The 21,818-nt window shown below is 44.3% G+C and overlaps 1 protein-coding gene across 1 annotated transcript; it reads right to left on the bottom strand.

Moving 5' to 3' along the window:
• Positions 1-670: 670 nt before the first annotated feature.
• On the bottom strand, positions 671-19,092 carry EIF4H (eukaryotic translation initiation factor 4H). Its single transcript, XM_081171495.1, has 7 exons — positions 18,933-19,092; positions 9,313-9,497; positions 8,664-8,728; positions 8,461-8,560; positions 5,819-5,887; positions 3,460-3,618; positions 671-2,736 (listed from the first exon to the last, which is right to left on the bottom strand). The coding sequence occupies exons 1-7, from the start codon at positions 18,989-18,991 to the stop codon at positions 2,597-2,599; spliced, it is 777 nt and encodes a 258-aa protein (XP_081027621.1). The 5' UTR covers positions 18,992-19,092; the 3' UTR covers positions 671-2,596.
• Between the last annotated feature and the right edge of the window lie 2,726 nt (positions 19,093-21,818).

The following is a 21,818-nucleotide window of genomic DNA, read 5'->3' as shown; positions in this document are numbered from 1 at the left end:
AAATAGCAGCAATATACCTAGTGTTTCAGCAGAATCCAAAGAATTTTACTTCGGAACAGGCTTCACTATTTAAATCAATAAACACTTTTCCACTTAAGCTGCCTTTAATGGTATTGGTGCTTCTTTTCCTGCTGTTCAGGGGTGAGTGGCAAAGCTTTTGTAGCTAAAACCAGATCATCCATGCACCATGCATCAGTAGGCCTGGGGGAGCCCCATTGTTTTGTAGAATTATTCTTTTTTGAATGAACCTGAACCCAGTGAAGACTGAGCATGCTCAGTGACCATGGAATGCTGACCAACTCTTTGGTAGCAGTGAGGAGGGAAGAGGGAATGGAATGGAGTATCCCAAAAAGAGGATAACTAGCGCACAGACACACTCAACTCCACATTGCTAACATTTCATTTTAGGTCCCATTTTGTCAGTTTTCCAAGCTCTGTATCACTGGTTCCTTCTACAATGCCTTATTCAACACCAGTTAAGCGGGACTGTTAAAAAAAAAAAGTAATTCGGATAGACATTTTAATTTTTGCAAGAAAATTTACTAGAGCATGTCTGCAGAACATCCTTTTTGGTTTTCCATTCTATAAACTGTTGCCCCTTGAACAAATCTGACAGCCCCGACAACTCTTCTCTGCCCAGATGGTGAACAGACTTCAACACAGACCAGTCTTAAATATTACTTAATGTTTTCTTTATTTAAAAGTTCATTCACAAAATACCATATCCATAAATTTACTTTGTCATGAAGCAGAATGTGTTGAGTGTTGGAAACTTGTCTTTACACGTTTAAAAGTCAAACGGATTGACTACCAGGTGAGTTTTGCATGGGCATCCTCTTTTTTTCCTTCTTTTTTTTTTTGCTTTTGCTCTTAAAATCTCGGGTCTTCCACATTTTGAACGGAAGAGCGGCTACTGGATGGATTTCGATTGGAACACAACCACACACACATACACACACACACACAAAAATGCATGTCTCGAAAGAAAAGTAGTGTTAGACAAATGGTTCTTATTCTTAGAAGTGGACTGAAAGACAGGGGTGGGAAGAGACATTTATACTATGATATCCAAGGGGAGGCTAGCCCTTGGAACATTTGCCTATACAAATTGGAACCTGTTTTTACACAATGGACATGTCTTTTTTTTTTTTTAAGGGGAGAGGAAGAATAACACATCTGCTGCTTTCAATTCTACCTGTTCCAAAGCTACAACCGGATACCCAAAGCATCCATGTCAGGCACTGCAGGTGTTCACACCTTGACCAGACCTCACACTGAAAGCAATAACCTGCGAGCGAGAAACAGCTCCCTTCTTGGTCACCCAACGGCTCAGTATTCTGCTCGTTCTTTAAGTGCGCCATCAAACCTTTTCAAGCAGAATCCTTCCGGTATGGAGAGACAGGGGTTTGCAATCACCTGTTGCCTTTAGCGGCACAAAGACACTGGGGTTCTGCAATCCAAAGAGAGCGTCACCCCCTCCCGTCTGTTTGAGAGGCGAAGCACGAAAGCAAAGCAAAGTTCTGCACGGCAGCCCAAGAGACAAGAGCTGAATGCTGGAAGGGCAGAGTCGAGAGCCGTTTCCTTCGAAACAGAGCCGAAGGAAGGAAGGAAGGAAGGAAGGTAGGTAAACTTTATTGGTTTCAGAAACTAGTTAAAAAGTGGTTAGCAAATATGTAAAAAGAAAATGCAAGAAAATGCTGGAAGAAGACAGTCCTTGGGTGCTACAGGAGGCACGAGCTTCGAAGGCCAGGGAGAAGTCAGCAGGCCAAGTCAAGGAAGCAGCAGAGCAGGGGGCCCTGTCTAGATTTGGCTGCTGACATGCAACTCAGCCCCAGGCAGGGGTCTGCAAAGTGCTGGCGGCACTGCCGGGAAGGGGAGGGGAGGAACTGATTTTATACAGTATATATATGTACATATATATTATTCCAAAGTGCCTAAGGGCTAACGGGTGACAATCCTATTTAACGTTGTGTTGCATAAGCTAATTCTACAGGGGCTGTATTCTAGAGCTCGAGACGTCTTCCGCTTGGCCCTCGGAGTTGAGGGGCCACGAGGTTGTCGGTGGTGAGCATGCAGTGGAGGTAGAGAAGCACCGTGGAAGGCAGAAGGGAACGACGTGGAGCAGCAGGACTGAACTCTAACCCGCGTGTCTCGGAAGTGGAAAGAGCCAGAGAGGAAGAAAAGGTGAAAGCAGCACCCCGGGGGAAGAGAAGTCGACCTCTGTGGAAGAGGGCAGCGATTTATTGGCCAGAAGCCATGTGCCGGGTTTGGGGGAAAATGGCTTTCGGGGGGGGGGGGGGAGAAACTTAAGACAATGCAGGCACTAGATACAGCAAAGCCAAGAACGTACTAAAAACCACTTGTTAACAGCTGACATGCATTCGCAAGCTCTGGTTTGTTTTGTTTTGATTTTTCCTTTTCTGTTTCAAGGAGGACAGGTGTCAGATGGTAGGAATGGTGGTTGCAGGGTTAATGTTCCGAGCACAGTTAGACACTCTGGGCTGTCTTGCGTTTTGTCTCCCACCCCCACACCCAGTCCCCTCCCTCAACCCCTTTCTCCCGCCCGCCCCCTCCCATTGCATCCCACCCCTCAAACTCATTCTTGCTCTTCCTTTACTATTTCCTCCCTCGGCTTGGCTCCACCAAAGATGGCAGAATTGGGGTTGGCTACTTGATTGAGAGGAGTGGCAACCGTCCGGGGCTTGAGCTGGAGTCTGGGCCGCTGGGCTCTTTCCTCTGGAAGAGAAGAAACATTTCTGCTTGAGATGCAGCTCAGGCAGTCCCGTGAGCCAATGTACGCCCCGCCGCACAAAGGATCGTAGGGCACCTGTGACAGATGGATCAAGGACAGGAAGCCTCCGGGTGCTGAACTCCCAACTCCCATCAGCCCTGGCCAGCATGCACAGTGGTCAGGGACGACAGGAGTTGTAGTCCGACAAGATCTGGAGGACCGCAGGATCCTATATTTGGTATAAGGCTAGAGCCCACTTCAAGTGCATGAAAGTAGCAGAGAAGTCCTCAAGAAGGCAGATGAATTGAGAGCAAAAAATGCAAAGCCTTATATCTCCTATCATGTTCATCTCTTTGCCACTGGCACAATCCTCTGCTCACTATCCTTGCAAGTGTGTGATGTATTTTACATGGACTGCAGCACCCCCCACCCCCCACGAAACCTCATGCCAGGTGCCTTTAAGAGATCCATAAGACCCTCCAGTGTATCTGTTATAGCAGATGGTTATGGCCTGCTACTCTGGAATGTCTCATACTCACAAAGCCAAACTTCTGTTGAAATGAACGAAACCAAAAAGCATTTCAAAATCAAGGTGTATCACAGTGCCGTCTGTCGCTGCAACTGACGTGCGACCCTCCAGATGACGTCACTGAATGCTGCAGGCCAAGAGCGGTGGACAGCAGCAATTCAGTTGGGCCAAAATGCAGGAGAAAGCAAAGGCTGCCCACCTTCAGTTGGCTCTCTGAAATCCATGGAAGCGCCACGCACTGGAGGCCCATCCCTGAAGCGACCGGTGCCTCCCATAGGTGGACCGGCTGCTCCTCCTCGCCGGTCCCCGGGACGGGTCCGGCCTCCCCGGCCTCCCAGGAAGTCGTCATCTCTGAAACCTGTCGGGAGAGACGTGGCAGTAAGGGCCAGCTCTTTGGACGTGTCCGAAGCGACAGCCTTGCTTCTCACAGAGGCAAACCCACCAGCAGCTCCATCCAACCTGCGGGAGCACCTTGCGGTAGAGTGGCGGCCGAAGGACCAGCTTGGCACGCTTGGCTTGCCAAGAGACAGAAGTGGTTTTAGTTAAGCAGGATGCACTGGAGAGATTGGGCTAGGAGATGACGGCCATGAAACAGGAAGAGAAGAGGCACTCTGCCGTTTCATACAACTAGCTACAGAAAGTGAAAAGCTCCTCCAACAGCGAGGGCATGTATGGGCCCTAACGCTACCCAAGGTTCGTTGAGAGGTAAAGGCATGGCTTTTTTTTTGCGGATTGCCTGGTGCTGATGCTATGCCGTGGCTCTTGGTGGTGGTGTAAAAACTTGGCACTCTTGATTTTACTGTTAAGTGCTTATTTCATTCTCTTAGTTTGATTGGGTTGCTGTGTTAGATTTCCTTGCAAAAGGAAGAAAGAGGTTTTAAAAAAAATAGATTGTTGATATTATGAGGGGATCAAAGAAAAAGGGAGAAAAGGTTCACACCTGCAGACTGCAATACAAATGTAAGATTGCTGCAGCCTGAAATCACGATCCCATACGATTTCTTCCTTTTGGAGAGTGTCAAGTATGAATGCACTGAAGCAAGAGTGGTTGCTTTGGAAAGAAGGTAATCCTTGCTGCTAAAATCAAGATGCATACATGCATTTTTGCCGAGAGGTTTCTTATGACCGACAGGCAATCCATCCCTATTGCAAGTACTCTCAAAAATAAGATGGGAGGATAATTTGCACCAACTGACATATGCATACCTATACAAGGATGCCAGAAGAAACCCCAAATTTCTGACTAGAGAAAAATGCATGGACTGTAATTATAATGACTACTTTTTATTAGGCTGCCTACCAGTATGCTTTTTATTATGTTTTTATCACTGACATTCTGTAATGTGTTTTTAATGTTGTACAATGACCTGGGAACTTCTGTTAAAGGGTAGTATATTAATTGAAATGCTAATAATAATAAATAAATACTACTACCACTACTACTACTAGACTTACAGAGGCTTACAGAGTTAAGTTTGAAAATTTTCTGGCCAAAAGGAGGGTGGGGGTTGAAACATGATCAAATACAAGGAAAAAGCAGTCTAAGTGCATCAGGAGCAGAACAGGAGAGGGAAGAATGAACTACTTGAGGATAAGATGATCTTACAATCTCCATCCACTATGAGATGCCTCCAGCATCTTCTTGTGCAACTAAGAATGTGGCTGAATTTCAAGTACAAACATCTGCCATGAACACAATGCGTAGCCACAAGCATTTGGTTTATACTCCCAGATTCTCATCTGTTAAACAGGAATAACCCTCATTAAGGTAGCTGTGGAGGTTGGATTGTACATACAAAAAACATCTTGCTAGTTTAGTGCTGTGTAGCAATAAACAGGAATAAAAGGAAAGAGCTATATAAGGCTACACCCCCCACTTTGAGCTGGTCTGCCCAGTTGATGGAGCCAACTTAGTCCTATATCCAGAGCATATATTTACGCCCCTCTCCCAATTGCCTCTGCCCATATTGCAGGAAAGAAGCAATCCAGCATGTTCAGCTGAAAGGCAAGTTAGTGAGCTTTCAAGAAGGGGGCGGAGAATAAGCTACCTGGGCCTATCCTCATCTACTTCTCACCCAGTGGGCCTGATGCTTTTATTACAGGATCCAGAAGTGTTGTGTGCACCAAAAAGAGACAGACAGATGGAAGCAGAGTCCCAGCTGATGTTAAGACAGAGTTACTCAGAACTGCACAATCCAAGCCATGCCTTCTGAAAGCAATTCAGGTACTTGTATTTGTCAAAAAGATCCAACACTTATTCATGCCCTCAAGTCTTCAAAGACTTTCAACTCCCCACCCCAAACTAGGACTAGACATTGAAATCCTTCAATCAAAACAGAACACAGACGACTTGCAACCTTTGCCATGGTCTTCAAAAATTAAGAAACATCCAGATAAAGTTTTGGGCTTCTGTCTTAGTGGCCAACCAGACTGCCATAGGATGATCTGTGGTCACAGGCATGTCTGACAGAGAAAGGCAAAAGGAAATAAAAAAATTTTGGGGTGGGGGTAGGGGACGAGGAGGAATCAGGAAAATGAAAATGGAGAAATACTGCTACCAGAACTGAAGTCATCTCTGGATTCCCATCCACCTCCTCGTGATTCCCGCGGACCTCCTCCGCCCATGCCTAAAAAGAAAGCCACATTGCAAGCAGGGGTCAATGGGGAAGGCGGGAAGATCTAAAAGGCTCCACTGCCAGTGGGCGGAAATCTCAATGCTCTCAGTCCGGTGCAATCCTCACATTCACAAACATTGGGCAATTGTACTCTGCAGGAGAATGTGTCTAGATCAGAGGTGTGGTTGGCACATGAAAACCCAGGAAAGGACACCGCTCTTAGTTCTCAAAGAAGGAGGCTCATCCATCCAGGCCTGGGCAGGAAGGTTGCAATGAGGAGACCTGTGAAGTGCCAGCATCTTCAGAAAATGCAAATGTTCAAAGACAGCTTTTCCGTTATTTCCCTGAGCTGAGATGCACTTAAACCACTTACATCACAAAACTACAGAAAGAGGCAGAGGGGACCTGCTTAGGTTAGGAAGATGGCACATTTTCTGCAACAACATCTACTACATAAACTGTCTCAGCTGCTGCACCTCTATCTGGGAGCACTCAACCTTGTGATACATGTGGTTGCCCAGGCTATGAAGTAGAGAATTAGCAAGTTCAAGGTTCTTGATGTTAGTTAAACAAGAAAAAAGTTTGTTTCCTTTTGGATCCAACAGCTCAAACTGTATGGTATTAATAAAATAGTAGATGAACACTTGTGAGCTCATGCTGCTGCCTCCTTTTGTTTTAGAGAGCACCACACCATGAAATAGCCCAGCCTTTGAAATACCTTTCTGCTCCGGATACTTTTCTGCCTAGCAAAACTCATACAGCTGTTTAGATCTGTCTGTGTGAGCCTGGAGCTCTTTAGAACAAAAGAGGCGGCAGCATTTAAATAGTCCAGCATTACTCAGAGCAGTAAGATGCACGGTTTTGAAGACGCCAATTAAATCATTAAGAGGTTATGAGTTAATAGCTCATTGCTACTTTAGTGCCTCAAGATACACCATGCCAATACTGTTTTCCCACGTAGTTTTAATCTCCATACTTAACTTTAGTTGGGGGGAACTCAACTCAAACATAGTTGGGGGAACTCATGTCTTCAAAGGCTGGCCTACCAGTCTACACTAAGCCTTTTCTGAGCATCTGCCTACCATCAGAGCTAAGCAGTGCAAGGCAGTCACCTCCCATGTTTGCGGAGTGGCAGTACATTAGGACACATTTGCTTTCAGGCAAAATGAAAAAAGGGCAGGTTGAGGCAAACTGCTTATTCTCCCTGCCCTCCAGTTAGCCAAGAAAGCAAGAATATTCCCTCCAATTTCTCAATGATGTACAGGAGCAGGCAGGGAGACCCAAATCTCCGGCCACAGTTCAGTCAAAACTGCTTTTGTGATTACCACACCTTGAAAAGTCACTGCTTGCAGCTCCTCAGATTATAACTGAGCCTAGGTAGCTCCTACCCCAAGTCACTCTCCTTCAATTTGCTTCCTTGAGGTTCCTCCCATGCCAGCCTTTAAGGAGATAAAGCTACTCACCTGCCTGGCTCTGTGCCTACCTATGAGATTCTCGTACTTGGAAGAGTCATCCAAGAACACTTGAAGTCTCCTAAGCAGGCATTTGCTGGCACACGATATGGCCACTTGGTGCGCAACACGACCTGGCTTGCAGCCAAAGCACCAGAGAGGTTGGAGATGAGGACTTGCCACCACTGCCACTCCCTTTTGCTGCCTGCCACCAGCCACCAGCCACTCCTGGAACCAGCTGTGAACCACCCAGCCCAGTAGAGGGCAATGTTCAAGCTTGCAGGATCTAATTTGCGTTTTACTGGAACTCTGTCAGCTGGAGCCAGGTGCAAAAGACATACCCTTAGAATTAAAGAACAGGGCGCCTCTGTGCAACTGCTGAGCGCATGAATTTGTTCTGAGCCCAAGAACAGAACTGAACTCAGTCCTTCCACACATGTCAATTTTTTGTTAAATGTTGTTTGCTTTTTAGACAGTATACTCTGTATATGTGTGTTTAAATGCTTTAGATTTATATTCCAAGATTTCTTGATTTCAGCAATCTAATTTAGGTATGTCATTTTGCTTGTTGCTATTGTTAAACAACTAGAAGTCAGAAATATTTGCCAATACACCACGAATCACCCAAATATCTAGATCACAAACTACCTTCTGCCTACCCCGATCTAGGCTGCCCACCTCTTCTGAACTGCTGTGGCCTCCTGGAGAGCAGTAAGACTAGAAACTGATTAGCTTCTTGATTTATTTACTGGCCTGTTTGTTTTGATTTAGCTCTGAACTTGTGGTGCATGAAGTCTAGATTATACCACTCCAATAATACATTATCACAAACTCTAGATTATTCCACCATTAAGACTAATTTTTCCCATATGTATTTAACTGTGTTTCTTGTCTTTGAATTTATTGAAGTTCAATACAGATAGTTTTTCCCTAAATGTTTTGTCTTTTGATAATACTAACATTTATATAATACTAACTTATTGTGAGCAACTTTGGGCACAGTTTACTGTTGAAAAGTGGTAGGTAACTAAACTAAAAGCTTAATATTTTACATACACACATGTTAGTTTAAGGCGGCACTAATGCACTCATTCCAATTTGCCATATATTAAAGAGAAGCTATTTAAACATCACCTCTGTCCTCTGGGCCGCCACCTTTTCTGAAACCGAAGCCCCCTTTGTCTTGTTTCCTGCCTTCGGCAATGTCCACTCGGAGTGACCGGTCCCCCCAAAGCTGTTGGACGCAGAAGAAGAGGAGGAGAAATCTTACCACCAGTCATTCCAGCAAGGGCAGCTATCAATTTTCAAATACTATTTTATAAAAATGGCAAGCTTACTGCTCCATCGTATGTCAGAGCTTCTTTAAGTGATTCAACCTCATCAAATTCTACGTAACAAAATCCTGTAAGACAGAAAGAGATTAAAAACAAAACAAAAAACAGAAGCCAACTTTCATCTCAGTATCTGGAAAGTTGCGAACCCAGACAGTGTACACAAGTGGGCTGTTAGGCAAGGAAGTCAAATTAGGATATCAGGGCAAACAGAGGTTCATGAGATGATCTGTCTCCTTGAGGTACCACCGATTTCCATCCTGTTCCCCAACCCCTTCCCTCACTTCTGCAAACAGAATAAGGAGATTTGAGAGATGGGGGAGAGAACAGCAAACCTGAAGGACAATGTGTTCCCACACAAAACTCCCCCAAAGCAAACGTCTTCAGAGAAGTTAAGCTGAGTGACCACCAGAGACTGCCTGTTCTTTCTATGACTGTAAGCAGACTATGAAAGCTAAATGGTACAGCACATGCTCTGCAGGGAGAAGGTCCAAGTTTTAATCCCCATCATCTTCAGGTAGCTCTTGATTAGCAGAGTATAATTGAAAACTACTTAAGATGGCATGTGCACCTTAAAACCTGGTATCTCTCATCACTAATCAGCTGCCTCTCTACCTCAAACTTGGTTATGAAGGAGAGACATAGAAGCACCTACCTTTAAATTTATCTGTCTCTTTGTCTCTGACTAATCGCACACTCCTTACACTGAGATCTTTGAAAATGGCATCGATGTCTCCTTGGACCGTGTTGAAGGGGAGGTTGCCAACGTACGCTGTGAAGGGGGGCTCTGTTGGAAGCTCTTTCTGTCTACGTGGGCCAACACCAGCACTGCCACGAGATCTGTTGACAAGCACAGAATTAGAGCCTAGGCCAGAATGCTCCAGGGGTCAGGGAGCAGCAAGGATGCTCCATGTGGGGAAGGCAGGAAAGAGATGTTACAGTAGAGCTGTATCTCAGTTATACTAGCTGTGTAATATAAAAAAGGATGATATAGCCTCTCCTCCAGGAGTTGACAATTCAAATTTAGCCAGTAGAGAGAAAGGAGAGTGTTCATGTATACAGACACAGGGGCACAGAAAGTAGAGATTTTGTATTAATTGCGTATATGTTTTAACTAAAATCTTGCTATTAATTAGCCACACAGTGCGGCCCCAACAACAGTTGCCTGTGAACAAACACAGTTATGTGCAACTCCCCAAGTATGAAGAACAGCAGTCAGCCATGCCAAGTTCAAGAACTGTGCTGCCTGATCCTATGCACATCTACTCAATGTGGTTCAAAGATCTGAAGGGGGCAACTTTCTTTAACCTTTCAGTGCAGGACACTTGGTACAGGCAGGAGGGTTTAGTGAGCATGAGTAGAAACCCAAGGGCAACTTGCTTTTTTTACAAAATTAATTCATATACACACGGTGTTCAATTTGTTAACTTGACTGAATTGGGAGTGCATAAAACCAACCCCATCATCCTGAAAGGCACCTGGAACAGCAAGGTGGCTCTAACCAGCTGGCTCTGTCATTTGGTGTCCGTGATGGAAGATGTTGACAGGCAGTTAAAAAATGACATACTACTAACCATATGCAGGCCATTTTATACACAGGGCGGGCAGGAGGTAGATCAGGATGTACTGACAAGACCTCTGGATGAGCTGCAGCTACAATTTGGGACTCCCAACAGTTTAAGAAGAGCAAGTACAGAACACTTTGCTGATATGGCTAGCCTTCTGCTGATAGATACCGTATTTTTTGCTCTATAACACGCACCCGACCATAACATGCACGTAGTTTTTAGAGGAGGAAAATCCGTAGGCTTGCCACCCGTAGGCATTCCCTCCATAACACGCACAGACATTTCCCCTTACTTTCTAGGAGGAAAAAAGTGAGTGTTATGGTGCAAAAAATACGGTAATCTCCAAGCCTATTTAAGCCAGTATTAACTGGTAGGCTTTCTAGGACTTCAAAGTGCTGGAATTCTTTCAGCCGAAAGACTCCATGACAGCCATACCACGTGACCAACCAGGAAGTCTCGCAATATCTGGTTTTCAACACCGCGATAGATCACCAGCTACATATTGGGATCTATTACAATGTGTAAAATAAGGATGGAGCTGTGTAGTCATTGGCTGGCTTCACGGTTTTCCCCACATTGTGATTTTTTTGCATAGCACAAACATATTTATCATTATTTGTGATGTATTGACAGGTCAAAAATTATGAAACTGGTATCATGATATGAGCTTCAAACCTGTTTTGGGCTATGTATCCATATACAGCCCAGCCCTATTGACTACATCTTTGTATAGCTCTGCTAGCCAATTTTAAAGCTGTATTGGAATCCTATCTCTAGTGACTCAGATGTAGACTGGTACTTGCGTATTTATTTAGAACATTTTAACCCTGCTCTTTAGCTGAAAAGGCTCCCAGATTGACAGTCCCTGGCTACAATCTGCTAGGGATTGACAGTCCCTAGACTTACAATCTAAAATGCATGAAATAAAAGGGGAAAGGGAAGAGGGTTGAAGAAGGGAGAAAGTAAGCGAGTCCAGGGTCCAGTTCTAATTGGTGGACCTGAGAGGTTTAGTAACAAAGCATCGTAGACCTGCCCACCTCTATTTTCGAATGTTCTGACAGGCAAGGAGGGCACCCTACTTGCCTATGGCCTTCCCAAGACAATCTTTCTGCAGTCCTTATGGGAAGAAAACTATTCCACAGCCAAAGCATGTATTTGTAGTTAAAATACAGTCATACCTCGGGTTACAGATGCTTCAGGTTGTGTTTTTTCGGGTTACGGACCGCCGAAACCCAGAAGTACCGGAATGGGTTACTTCCAGGTTTCGGCAGTCGCGCATGCGCAGAAGTGCTAAATCGCGCTTTGCACATAAGTGCCAAATCGCAACCCACGTCGCTGCAGGCTGCAAACGCTGCAGGTTGCGAACGTGCATCCGACACAGATCATGTTCGCAACCCGAGTGTCCACTGTACTTTTGGGTATAATGCCCCAGTCAAAAATTCTGCCAGGGCAGCAAGCATTTTAGATAAGTGGCACATAACTGCTAAGAAAAACTACTATGCGAGCACACAAAAAGCAGCAGATTTCAAGAACAATGAAGGATGAAGGGAGAGAGCTAACTTCTCAGTTAGGAGGGCAGCACTTGGACAGATGCTAGCCAAACGCTTTTGGATATTTTATCAGACCTCCATTTGGAATACATCCCAGTTGCCTTCTTTTCACCTGATCAACATGCTTGATATGCCTAGAAAGAAGTCACAGGTGTCAACTGGCCAATTCCAAATATACCTGGAGCTCTTTGCCTTTTTTAAACATGAAAAGCAATGCAGAAAAGGTGCAGATATGCCTAGGTAAATATTCAAGTACAGTAATGCTATTAGAAAACATAAAAAGATGCCTTCCAACTAAGGTTAACTAAATTGATAGTCTAAACTAAGACCATTTCTAAACTTAAATACATATTGAAAAAGAAAAGATACTGAAAGCTAGGACAGGGTAAGTGTGTAGTTCTGAGTGTGGTGCTGTTGAGAGACTGTACTGTATCAAATGCTTATCAGTCCTATCAGTCCTAAATCTACTTCTTAAATAGAAGCAGTCACCATAACCTACTCAGTTTTTCTTACAAGAAAAAGAAAGAGAGAAACCAGTTGGTTCAGTGCTAGAACACGTGCAAAGATCTACTTTACCTGCACCCAACTCTGCATTAAAACTCACATCATGGATACCTTACGTATAACAGCAATGCCAGCAGTATAGTCTCATGGATATGCCCACTACGTTTATCAATGGGTGACAAATTACATTTGTCTTATGGAGTTCGACCACAAAGAGCTTAGGGAAACTGGCCCGTCCAAATAAGTATTGAGTGGGTCTTGCTTTGTGTCTTCCTTTCCACATCAACTAGCCATAAATAGGTTGGGCTTGGTAGAATTCTTCACAACTAACATAGGCAACAGACTGATGAAGCATGTCACCACCAGTCCTATGAAGAGACGATGAATTATTTTCTTGAAGGGTGACTCGGTCTTATGAGCCAACCATGACAAATTCATGTGCTTTCATAAGGACACTCATAAAGATGTCACATTAGACACACTTTAAGAACAGTTACTCAACCCAGTTGACTGGCAAACCAACCTCAGCACTAGATACTCCCAGTGACACACCTATCCCATCATGTTTCCTAATGACAATCTGTAGCCATCTAAATTTATGAAGTTGGTTAGCCAGGGGTGGAAATTGCTATTCCATCAAGACAGAGACTATAAAGGAAATGGGAACTAGGTAAAGAGCAAATTATCTGATATACTCTGCAAGAAAGGATGTTTAGAATGATGCATGTAGACATGATGTACCCTAAACACAATCTACTCTTAAAAAAACCACAACCATAAATGCTTCTGTATAGCTTTCTGACGAGAACTCAATTTCCTTGTCAAAAATTTACCAGCCGCCTACATAGAGGCAACATACTATTTTAAGATACAACTTTTCTAAAGTCCATATTACTGCAGAATCCAAAGAAATTAATAACTAACATAATGCTATCACCCTTGCAGCACAAGAGCATGTGATGATTGTGGAAGATTCATGATTCTTCCCTAGCTATAAAGAGAGTTCTCAACACCCTCTCACTCCCATAGGGTCTGCCCTAGCCTGGATGAATCACTAGCCCTGGATCAAGTCTTCTTGAGGGGAAGTCTTCATGCAAATGGCCTCAATTTCACTCCTGGCATATCACTGGCACTGGTATAATACTCATTAGAACAAGCACAGCTGCCAGCTATGAAGTCAATGCCATTAATAAAGAGTGAGGAAAGAAGAGGCAAAGTCGTATCACTCTGACTGCCTCTCTAATTGGAAAACACCACCTCCTTCCAAAGGTGAGGCACCTTATAAAGCTGAGATACAATACTAGGTTCAACAGATGTGCATAACACCCATAAAAAAGTATACGTAGCCTCTACCAGCTAACCTGTGACCCTCGCATATTTTTGATTACAGTTTTCATCAGCTGCAGCCAACAATTTATTACAGTTTACAATCACATAAAACTAAAATAAAAGCAGACTATTATTAAAACAACAATGAAACAATAGAATACAAAGTAATGTAAAAATTTAACATACAAACAGCCTGAAAGGAGAAAAGAGTCTTATCTTGATAAATAAATAACTAAGCTCAGCACAAATGAAACCACTTTGGGGAAAACTGAACAAACAGGACTAACATATCCTCCTGTTGTCACATCTGGTGGCAGGAAACCCAGAGACCAGCTGGAATGGGAGCAGGCACTTCTCTAGACATCCCTGTGTGACAAGAGCTCAAGGCGCGCTGCAATGCATCAGTACACTTTCTGCCAGAACAGTCAAAAATATTTTTGCTGCAGACCTAAATCTAATTTCCAGTCCAGAAATGGGGGCAATAACTTTAACATATAGTTACAGAATGGCTGCAACTGAATGTTTAGAATTGGGTTGTTTCACTGCAGTTTGATAGCACTTGAAATTGCAACTTAAGGAACTAGGAAATTACCAATACAGTACAATAAAGGGGCTATCAACATGTGCTGTTTGTTATCTTCAGCAAATCTGAACAAACTTTTTCAGGCTTGTGTCCCAGCTGTGTTCAAAAGTTTAACTTAGATTATTTAATTACTGAAATTAATTGCACTGAGACTAATACAGCCACAGCAGTCAGCATTTTTGCAAAAGCCAGCAGTAAACAGCTCAACCAATTTCCAAGGTATTATGCCTACCTACTGCTTTCAGGAGCCTTTAAATAAGAATGCTAGTGAACAAATGCTGGAGACGATGAAATCTGGCATACACTGATGAGTTTTCCATCTTAGACTACACCCATACTGTAATCAGCTCATTTCCCAGTTTGATAAACTCGAACTGAAAAGTAAGCTCCAAGTACCAAATGTTCACTTCCCTTTCCATAGGCAACACACAAGCAGCATCAGCCACTCCTCATAGCCCTACTCCCTTATTTGATTTTAGTCAGACTCTTCACTGCCTTTTGCTTGTTCCTTTCTCATGCTTAGCCACTGCAAAGGGCTAGGAATGCAGAGCTCTTATGACTTGTAGCAAAAGGTACAAGCTGTGATCAAGTCAGCAAGATGCCTGGCAGAGATGTTGGGGAAACGAACCTCCAGGTGGCAAAGCAGATCACCTCCATACACCTACCAGATCATGTTAATGTGGAGAATAATACAGTGCAAGGCATATGCAATTCCTCCCATACAAAAAGTATCACCTAAAAATACTGTTCAGGGGCCTTTGTGGGAGACATCAAGTGACCAAAAGGCCATTAGTCTCTGCTCCACTAGATTCAAAACTAGCCAGAAGAGTAGCCATGGACTTCTCCTTTGCTCCACCTCATAAATGTATAAGTGCCTTAACTTACCTCCTCACCCTAAAGGATACAACCCTGTATTTCATCCCCTATTTCACCTTCAATCTCATTTTTATCCTTACCCCATTATTTCTATTTCATCTGAACTCTGTGCTCCACCTTACATCCAAAGGATCTACCTTCCCTGACCCCTAGATTCATACCATTCATCCACACTCCTGCTTAACCTATTGATTGATCCATAATCTTACTTTCTTCTGCTCTATCAAGATTTTGATTTGGCAGCTCCTTGAGGAATAGCTTTGTTCTATTTCTTACTCATGTTACTCTGTCAAGCAATGCTGACATTAGCAGCACTACGTATAGTAAATTCTCTGCAGTCCATACAAACCATACTGTAAGGTAGACAAAATAAAAAGGGCCACCCTGGAAAGACATATGAAATAGAAGGGGCAAACTAAGGAGCTAAGTAAATCATCCTATCCAGTATGTTTCACACCCACAACCATTTTTGTAAGAGATGCATATATGCTTTTCTAAAGAGATACACAGTCAAATTGAATGCAGACCAGAAAACAAATTACAACTCCTAGCAGAACCCATCCGCCTGCAAAAGAATAGGAAATGTTTAAAGTGATTCCATTCACTTGTGAAAAGTATCATCCACCCTTCGCCAAATGGTCCTAGGGAGGAAAAACCACAAATATTACTTTAAAAATTAAAACAAAATACTCAACTAAATGACTCATCACTATCTCTGGCTCCTCCTGCAGGCCTGGACAAAGAGCTATGTCTTCCGTAAACGAAAGTAATACTGCTCTAGATGCACCTCAGAAGGGAGGGCACTCCAAAGATGAGAAGGCGCCCAAAGAAAGCTCTCATATCAGTCAACTTTTATCAATTTCATCCCAAAGTAGAATCGCACACCAGGCTGCCAATCTTCAAATATTTGCATCACAGGTAGTTTAAGGCTTTATACATCGATGAGAGTACATTGAATTGTACTCTGAAGCAAACTAGCAACCAGTGCTGAGCCTTTAAGATCAGTGTTAAATGGGTGTAGCCATCAATGCCCACCAGTACCTAGACAAAGCATTCTGCACAAGCTGCAGCCTCTGAAACATGTGATGGCAGCTCCACATAGATGATGTGGACAATAATTTTATCAGGAGGTTATTAGAATATGAGTTACTATGGCCAGGCTCCCCCCCCCCCCAGATTGTAAGATGAGCCTGAAGGGTCAGGCCAATGGCCTATCTCATTCATTATCCAGTTCTCACAGTGGAAAGCTAGCTACTTGTAAGAAGCCTGCAAGCTAGGCATGAGCACAACAGCACTCTGCCCACCTGTGATGCCCAGGAACTTGTATTCAGAAGCACAATGCAGTGGCTACCCAGGAATGGGTGTAGCTGGTGAACCAGGAAGTAGACACGCCTAGCCACTGAAGCAACTTGGACCTCAGGTAACATAGCTGTATTATGCACCAGCCCAAGCTATCCACCTGCCTTTCAAGGAAGTGCAACCCCATTTAGTTCTTGGATTCAAGAACCCAAAGCACACCTCCATCTTGAATGGATTCATTTTCCATTTACTGGTCCACATCCAGCCCATTACTGCCACCAGTCCAGTCAACACTCTGCCTCACCTGTTTCAGATGGAACAGAGAAAAAGAGTTAGGTGTCATCTGCATATTGATGAAACCTTGCTCCATATCTCCTAATGACCTCTCCCTGCAGCATCATACAGGTGTTAAAAAGAATGGGGGACAGGATGAAACCCTGTAGACACTTACCATGCAGTCAAGCAGTAGCTCCCCATTACTACTCTGTAAGTAAACCTGGAACAGTGTTGTCACCTCCCAAAGCCACAGTTTTGTTTGTGAGCAGTACTTCTTGACTGACCCTAAAGCTTTTTTCTTATGACAATTCTTTATGCTGGTTCTTTCTATTTTCTGAAACCTGTCAAGATAACCCAGATGATTTCACATACTGAAGACTTCTTTGGGCATTCCCCCTCCCCTTCACTCAAAAACTTATTCAGGCAAGTCACTCTGACTCTTCCCCCCCCACACACACTCTATATTTGCTATATGAAGATAATCGTGATAAACCTACAGGGTTGTTATGAGAATGGCTGAGATAACTGTTCTTAAATGCACAAGTTATAAAACTTCATAATTTTCTCACTTATACCACTTTTAAACAGTTTACAAAGCACTATATCCCAAATATACTCTCTACTATTAAAAATAGAAACCTCTCAGCTTCTCTCTGATAAGAGATCACACATTATTCTTACTGGAGTAATAGGACTGGTCAATAACTCCAGATTCTCTCACAAAGACAGCCCTGCAGTTATGGTTTAATGTTATGTGTGAATGCAGTCATGAGATGTGGAAAAAGAGGAAGCAAAAATAAATAAACAGGCAAAGTAACTGTTACTTTTTTATGCCCCCTTCCCCATATACTATACTTACCCATCTATAAGTTGCTGGGTGGGTGTGGAGAAGAAGACAACATTTTCCTCCAACTTCCATCCATTCCTCCATATTATTCTTTCCTATGGTATGACTCATATGCTCCCCACTCCTTCAAATTACCACCTCCCTTGCCCACAAATAAGCACCAACTTGGGGAACAAACTCAATTACGAAAACAAACTCAGGTCCCAAGCCAGAGCTAAGAATATAGGATGAACTCCTTATTGAACTACATGGAAAGGTTACAATATGAGGGAGGGGTAGTTTAGAAGAAAACGTAGAGTAAGGGATGGACCACTTGACAGAGATGAAAAAGTAGGTAAGGAGAAGATTCTCTCAAATTTATTCATCAAATAAAACTGAATGGCACAAACTATGGGATTCACTGCCACAAAATGAAGGGACAGCAATGGGCATGGACATGGATAAAGCCATTACAAGGCATTAGACACATTTGTAAAGTTTAAGTCCATTTACTAGTCATGACAGCTATATGCTACCACCTTCAGCAGCAGAGGCAGAAAATACCTGAATAATAGTTGCCCAGGCATTACAGCAGGTTCCTATTGCCCACCACCCTGTCTACCTCTGGACTTTCCAGAAGCATCATGTTGGTCACTGTGATGCTGAATTAAGTAGGACCCATCTTATTCACCCTTCTTCTCCCGTGGGACTGCAATCCCAGTTGCCATGCAAAAGCATCCAGGCCTGAAACTTCTTCCCCATAGGCTTCACTTACACCCCACGGAGTCCCCTCCCGCTTTCCCCTTTAACCAACCTCAGTCTTCCTGCCCCCCAGCACCACCCACCTCTTGACACCCCACTAAGAGACTAAAGAAGCTGGAGCCCTTTCCCCACAAGCTTACACCTTCCTCGACCCGCCTCCCTTATCAGAGGCCACTTACCTTCCACCGAGGCCCGTTACCCATTCCCATAAGAGACATCTCAGGCATGGCCCATTTCCTCCCATAATTTATGCCCTCCTAGATCTCCTTTTTTTCAGCCCCCCTTTCCTGTCAGAGGCCACTTCCACCAGAGCCCAAAATACGCCCCCCGCCCCAGGAACACCTTTGCTCACACCTTCCTCGATCCCCCTTGCCCTGACCCACCTCCTCCCGCCAGGGGCCACTTCCCTTCCGCCAGAGCCCGGGTCCGTCTCCCCCGCCCCTTCTTGGCACCCGCGTGAGAGGCGCTCGAGGCCCGACCCGTCCCCCCGCCGCAGAAGCTTCGCCTCCGGCCCTCCCGGACCCCGCGCTCGCTCTGGCCAGCCTCCCCCGCCCGGAGGCTCCTTCTCCTCCCTCGACACACGCGCTCGCCGCCCCGCGCACGGGCCCTCCTGCCGCCGCCGCCACCTCGCTCCTCCCCTCGCCCGGGCCCCGAGGCCTCCCTTCGCCTCCCCGGCCGGCCCCGCTCCCCTTCCCCGCTCACCCGCGGCCGCCGCCGAAGCTGCTGTAGGCCCGGTCGTCATAAGCGTCGAAATCCGCCATTGCTACTGCTGCTCCTGCTGCTGCTGCCGCTGCTCCTGCCGCCGCCTCAGCCTCCCCCGAGCGCGAGCGAGCGCCGCAGGACCCCCGCGCCGCTTATATAGCGGGCCTCGGCCAGGGGCTGCCCGGCGCGGTGCCTGCAGCCGAGGAGCGCTCTGCGCCTGCGCGCAGCGGGGGTGGCCGCGGCGGTGCCTGACTGGAAAGTGAAGTGTTGGGGGGGTGAGAGAGGAGGGAGGAGGAGAGGTTTCAAAATGACCCAGCCCTAGCAGGCAGAAGAGCCGCATGTGGGGATTGGGGTGATGGAGGATTGAAAGCTTCCCTCCTGCTACCTGAGGAGAGAAGTGGGAGGCAGTGCAGCTAGCTTCCCTCTCTGACCTGCTGGGAGGTGCAGAGAAGTGCTTTGCCCTCCCATGCGTGAAATCCTAGCCTTGAAGTGCTGACATTTCCAGCTTACAGTGGTACCTCGGGTTAAGTACTTAATTCGTTCAGGAGGTCCGTACTTAACCTGAAACTGTTCTTAACCTGAAGCACCACTTTAGCTAATGGGGCCTCCCACTGCCATTGTGCTGCCGGAGCACGATTTCTGTTCTCATCCTGAAGCAAAGTTCTTAACCTGCAGAGAAGGGAAGGGAAGCACCCACTAAACTAGAAGAATCACTAATCACCAGCTATCTGTAAAAAAAGTTTTTTCTTTAACCGTCTGCATAAACCTAGAATTGTTTCCAGCAGACATCTAAAAGTTAATATTCAGGATGCTTGCTAAATCTCTATCAGAAGACCATTCCACAAGGTTCACCAAATTAATGCCCTATGGAATGAACACAAAAAAATAGGGATGAATGAGAAAAAATCAAAATTCCAAGTGGAAATATTAGAAGGAAAGAGTAAGCTTCTATCCAAAATGTACAATCAATTACTGGAATGGGATACAAAAGACGAGGAGGTGAAGGAGGTCATGATAAAGTGGGCCATAGATTTGGGATATAGTTTAGAATATGAGAGATGGGTGAAACTTTGGACTAAGGACATGAAATTTACAGCATGCGTTAGCCTCCGTGAAAATATGGAAAAAATGATGTATCGTTGGCATATTACTCCTGTTAAGCTTGGAAAAATGTACAAGACTGGAGACAAAAGATGTTGGAAATGTAAAAAAAAAGAGGGCGACTTCCATCATATGTGGTGGTCATGTGAAGAAGTGAAGAGGTTCTGGGTCATGTGAAGAAGTGAAGAGGTTCATCTATGATGAATTGAAAAAGATACTGAAATACACATTTCCTAAAAAACCAGAAGCATTTCTTCTGGGAATGGTCGGTGAGGAGATTAGAAAAGAAGATCAAACCATGTTCCAGTATGCAACGACAGCAGCTAGACTACTGTTGGCACAGAACTGGAAATCATCTAAAATCCCAACTATTAGTGAATGGCAAAACAAGCTATTTGAGTACTCTGAGCTAGCAAAAATGACACAGAAGATCAGGCATCAGAGTAATAAAATCTTTATTAATGATTGGAATAAATTTATATCATACATGGAGAAAAACTTAGGTAACATTAAAATAACAGTAGGTGAATTATAGAATCTGCAAAGTAAAGATAAAGGTAGAAAGAAGGAACTGCAAGAAGGGTATCAATGGGATATAGCTTAAATCGTGGTGGAGGGAAGTCAGAATGATGTTATGATAATTGATACTTTTGGAGAAATGTATTTACGTCTTGATATTTTATTGTCTACATCTGTTTATTTTGCGATGTCTTTTTTCCCCCTTCTTTCTTCTTGTGATTTTAAAAGAGTGAATATTGGAAATAAAAGTTATAAGAGAGAAAAAAAAGACCATTCCACAAGACTGAGCTGATGAAAATGAAGGCTCGATTTATATACCGCACATATACCATGTCCACATCTAAAAGATTTTTAATCACTTACATAAGATCAATAACAAGACAGTCCCTGCCCGCAGGCTTATACTAGAAAAGACACAACGCAGAAGGAAAAAGGGATGGGGAGGGCACAGAAAAAGAAGCAAATTCATCACACTGTCTTATGCAGGTTTATTGGTAGCAATTGGTATTATTGTCAGGGGGGTGATAACACAAAAAAACCTTTTATTTCTAAATATCAGGCTATTGTTTGTTCCATATTATGACATTCTCACTTAAAGCTAAAAACTAACCAAGAATTCCAAACAGTAGCATTATCTCACAGGGGGCATTTAGACATTGCTGTCCTCATTAATGCATAAAATAACTTTTTGCCACATAGTTGAAAATTAATATTTGTTTTGTTTTGGTATAACTTAATATTTGAGTTAATTCTTCAGCAGCAGCTTTGGAGACCACATATCCTCATTTAATCCATCTATATACTGTTGCATGCCATCCCAGTCTCTGAGAGGTGCAAAATTCCAGGGGTTCCAGGCGCCTACCCAGGGTTCCATTTTCTTGGAATGATGGGATGGCGGAGACCGTGGTGTCTTTCTGATATATGGCTTATTTACACATATATACAAGCTGAGCCTACGATGGAGGGCTCACAGCATTAGCCCTCAAGAGGATCTTGCTTCTCCCATAGTCACACAGCCTTCGATTCCACCATAAATCAGGCATGTTTCTGTCCCTCAGCTACCCAAGCCTGCAGCCTTGCTTTGAGCTCTCACACACAACATCCATTTTGCCTCTGGCACAAAGCCACCCATACTTTAGGAACCACTGTGGCCCTTGGCTGGCTAATTCAGCAATTGAATCCCTGCTGGATCCATGAATTTGAAGAGACTCAGGCAAAAAGCCTACTCCTCCCCCACGCCAAAATTCACAGCTATACTTTCCATTT

Source organism: Podarcis bocagei, assembly GCF_964188305.1.
Source record: "Podarcis bocagei genome assembly, chromosome: 15".
Classification (NCBI taxonomy): Eukaryota; Metazoa; Chordata; class Lepidosauria; order Squamata; family Lacertidae; genus Podarcis; species Podarcis bocagei.
This window is presented reverse-complemented; position numbering and strand designations above follow the sequence as displayed.

Excerpts from the sequence above, each read along its gene's own strand:
- EIF4H (XM_081171495.1), bottom strand. The coding sequence starts at position 18,991 with ATGGCGGATTTCGACGCTTATGACGACCGGGCCTACAGCAGCTTCGGC. Across the intron at positions 3,619-5,818 it reads CAGAGATGACTTCAGTTCTG|GTTTCAGAGATGACGACTTC; the intron begins GTAGCAGTATTT and ends CTCTCCCGACAG. Across the intron at positions 2,737-3,459 it reads TTTCAGAGAGCCAACTGAAG|AGGAAAGAGCCCAGCGGCCC; the intron begins GTGGGCAGCCTT and ends CTTCTCTTCCAG.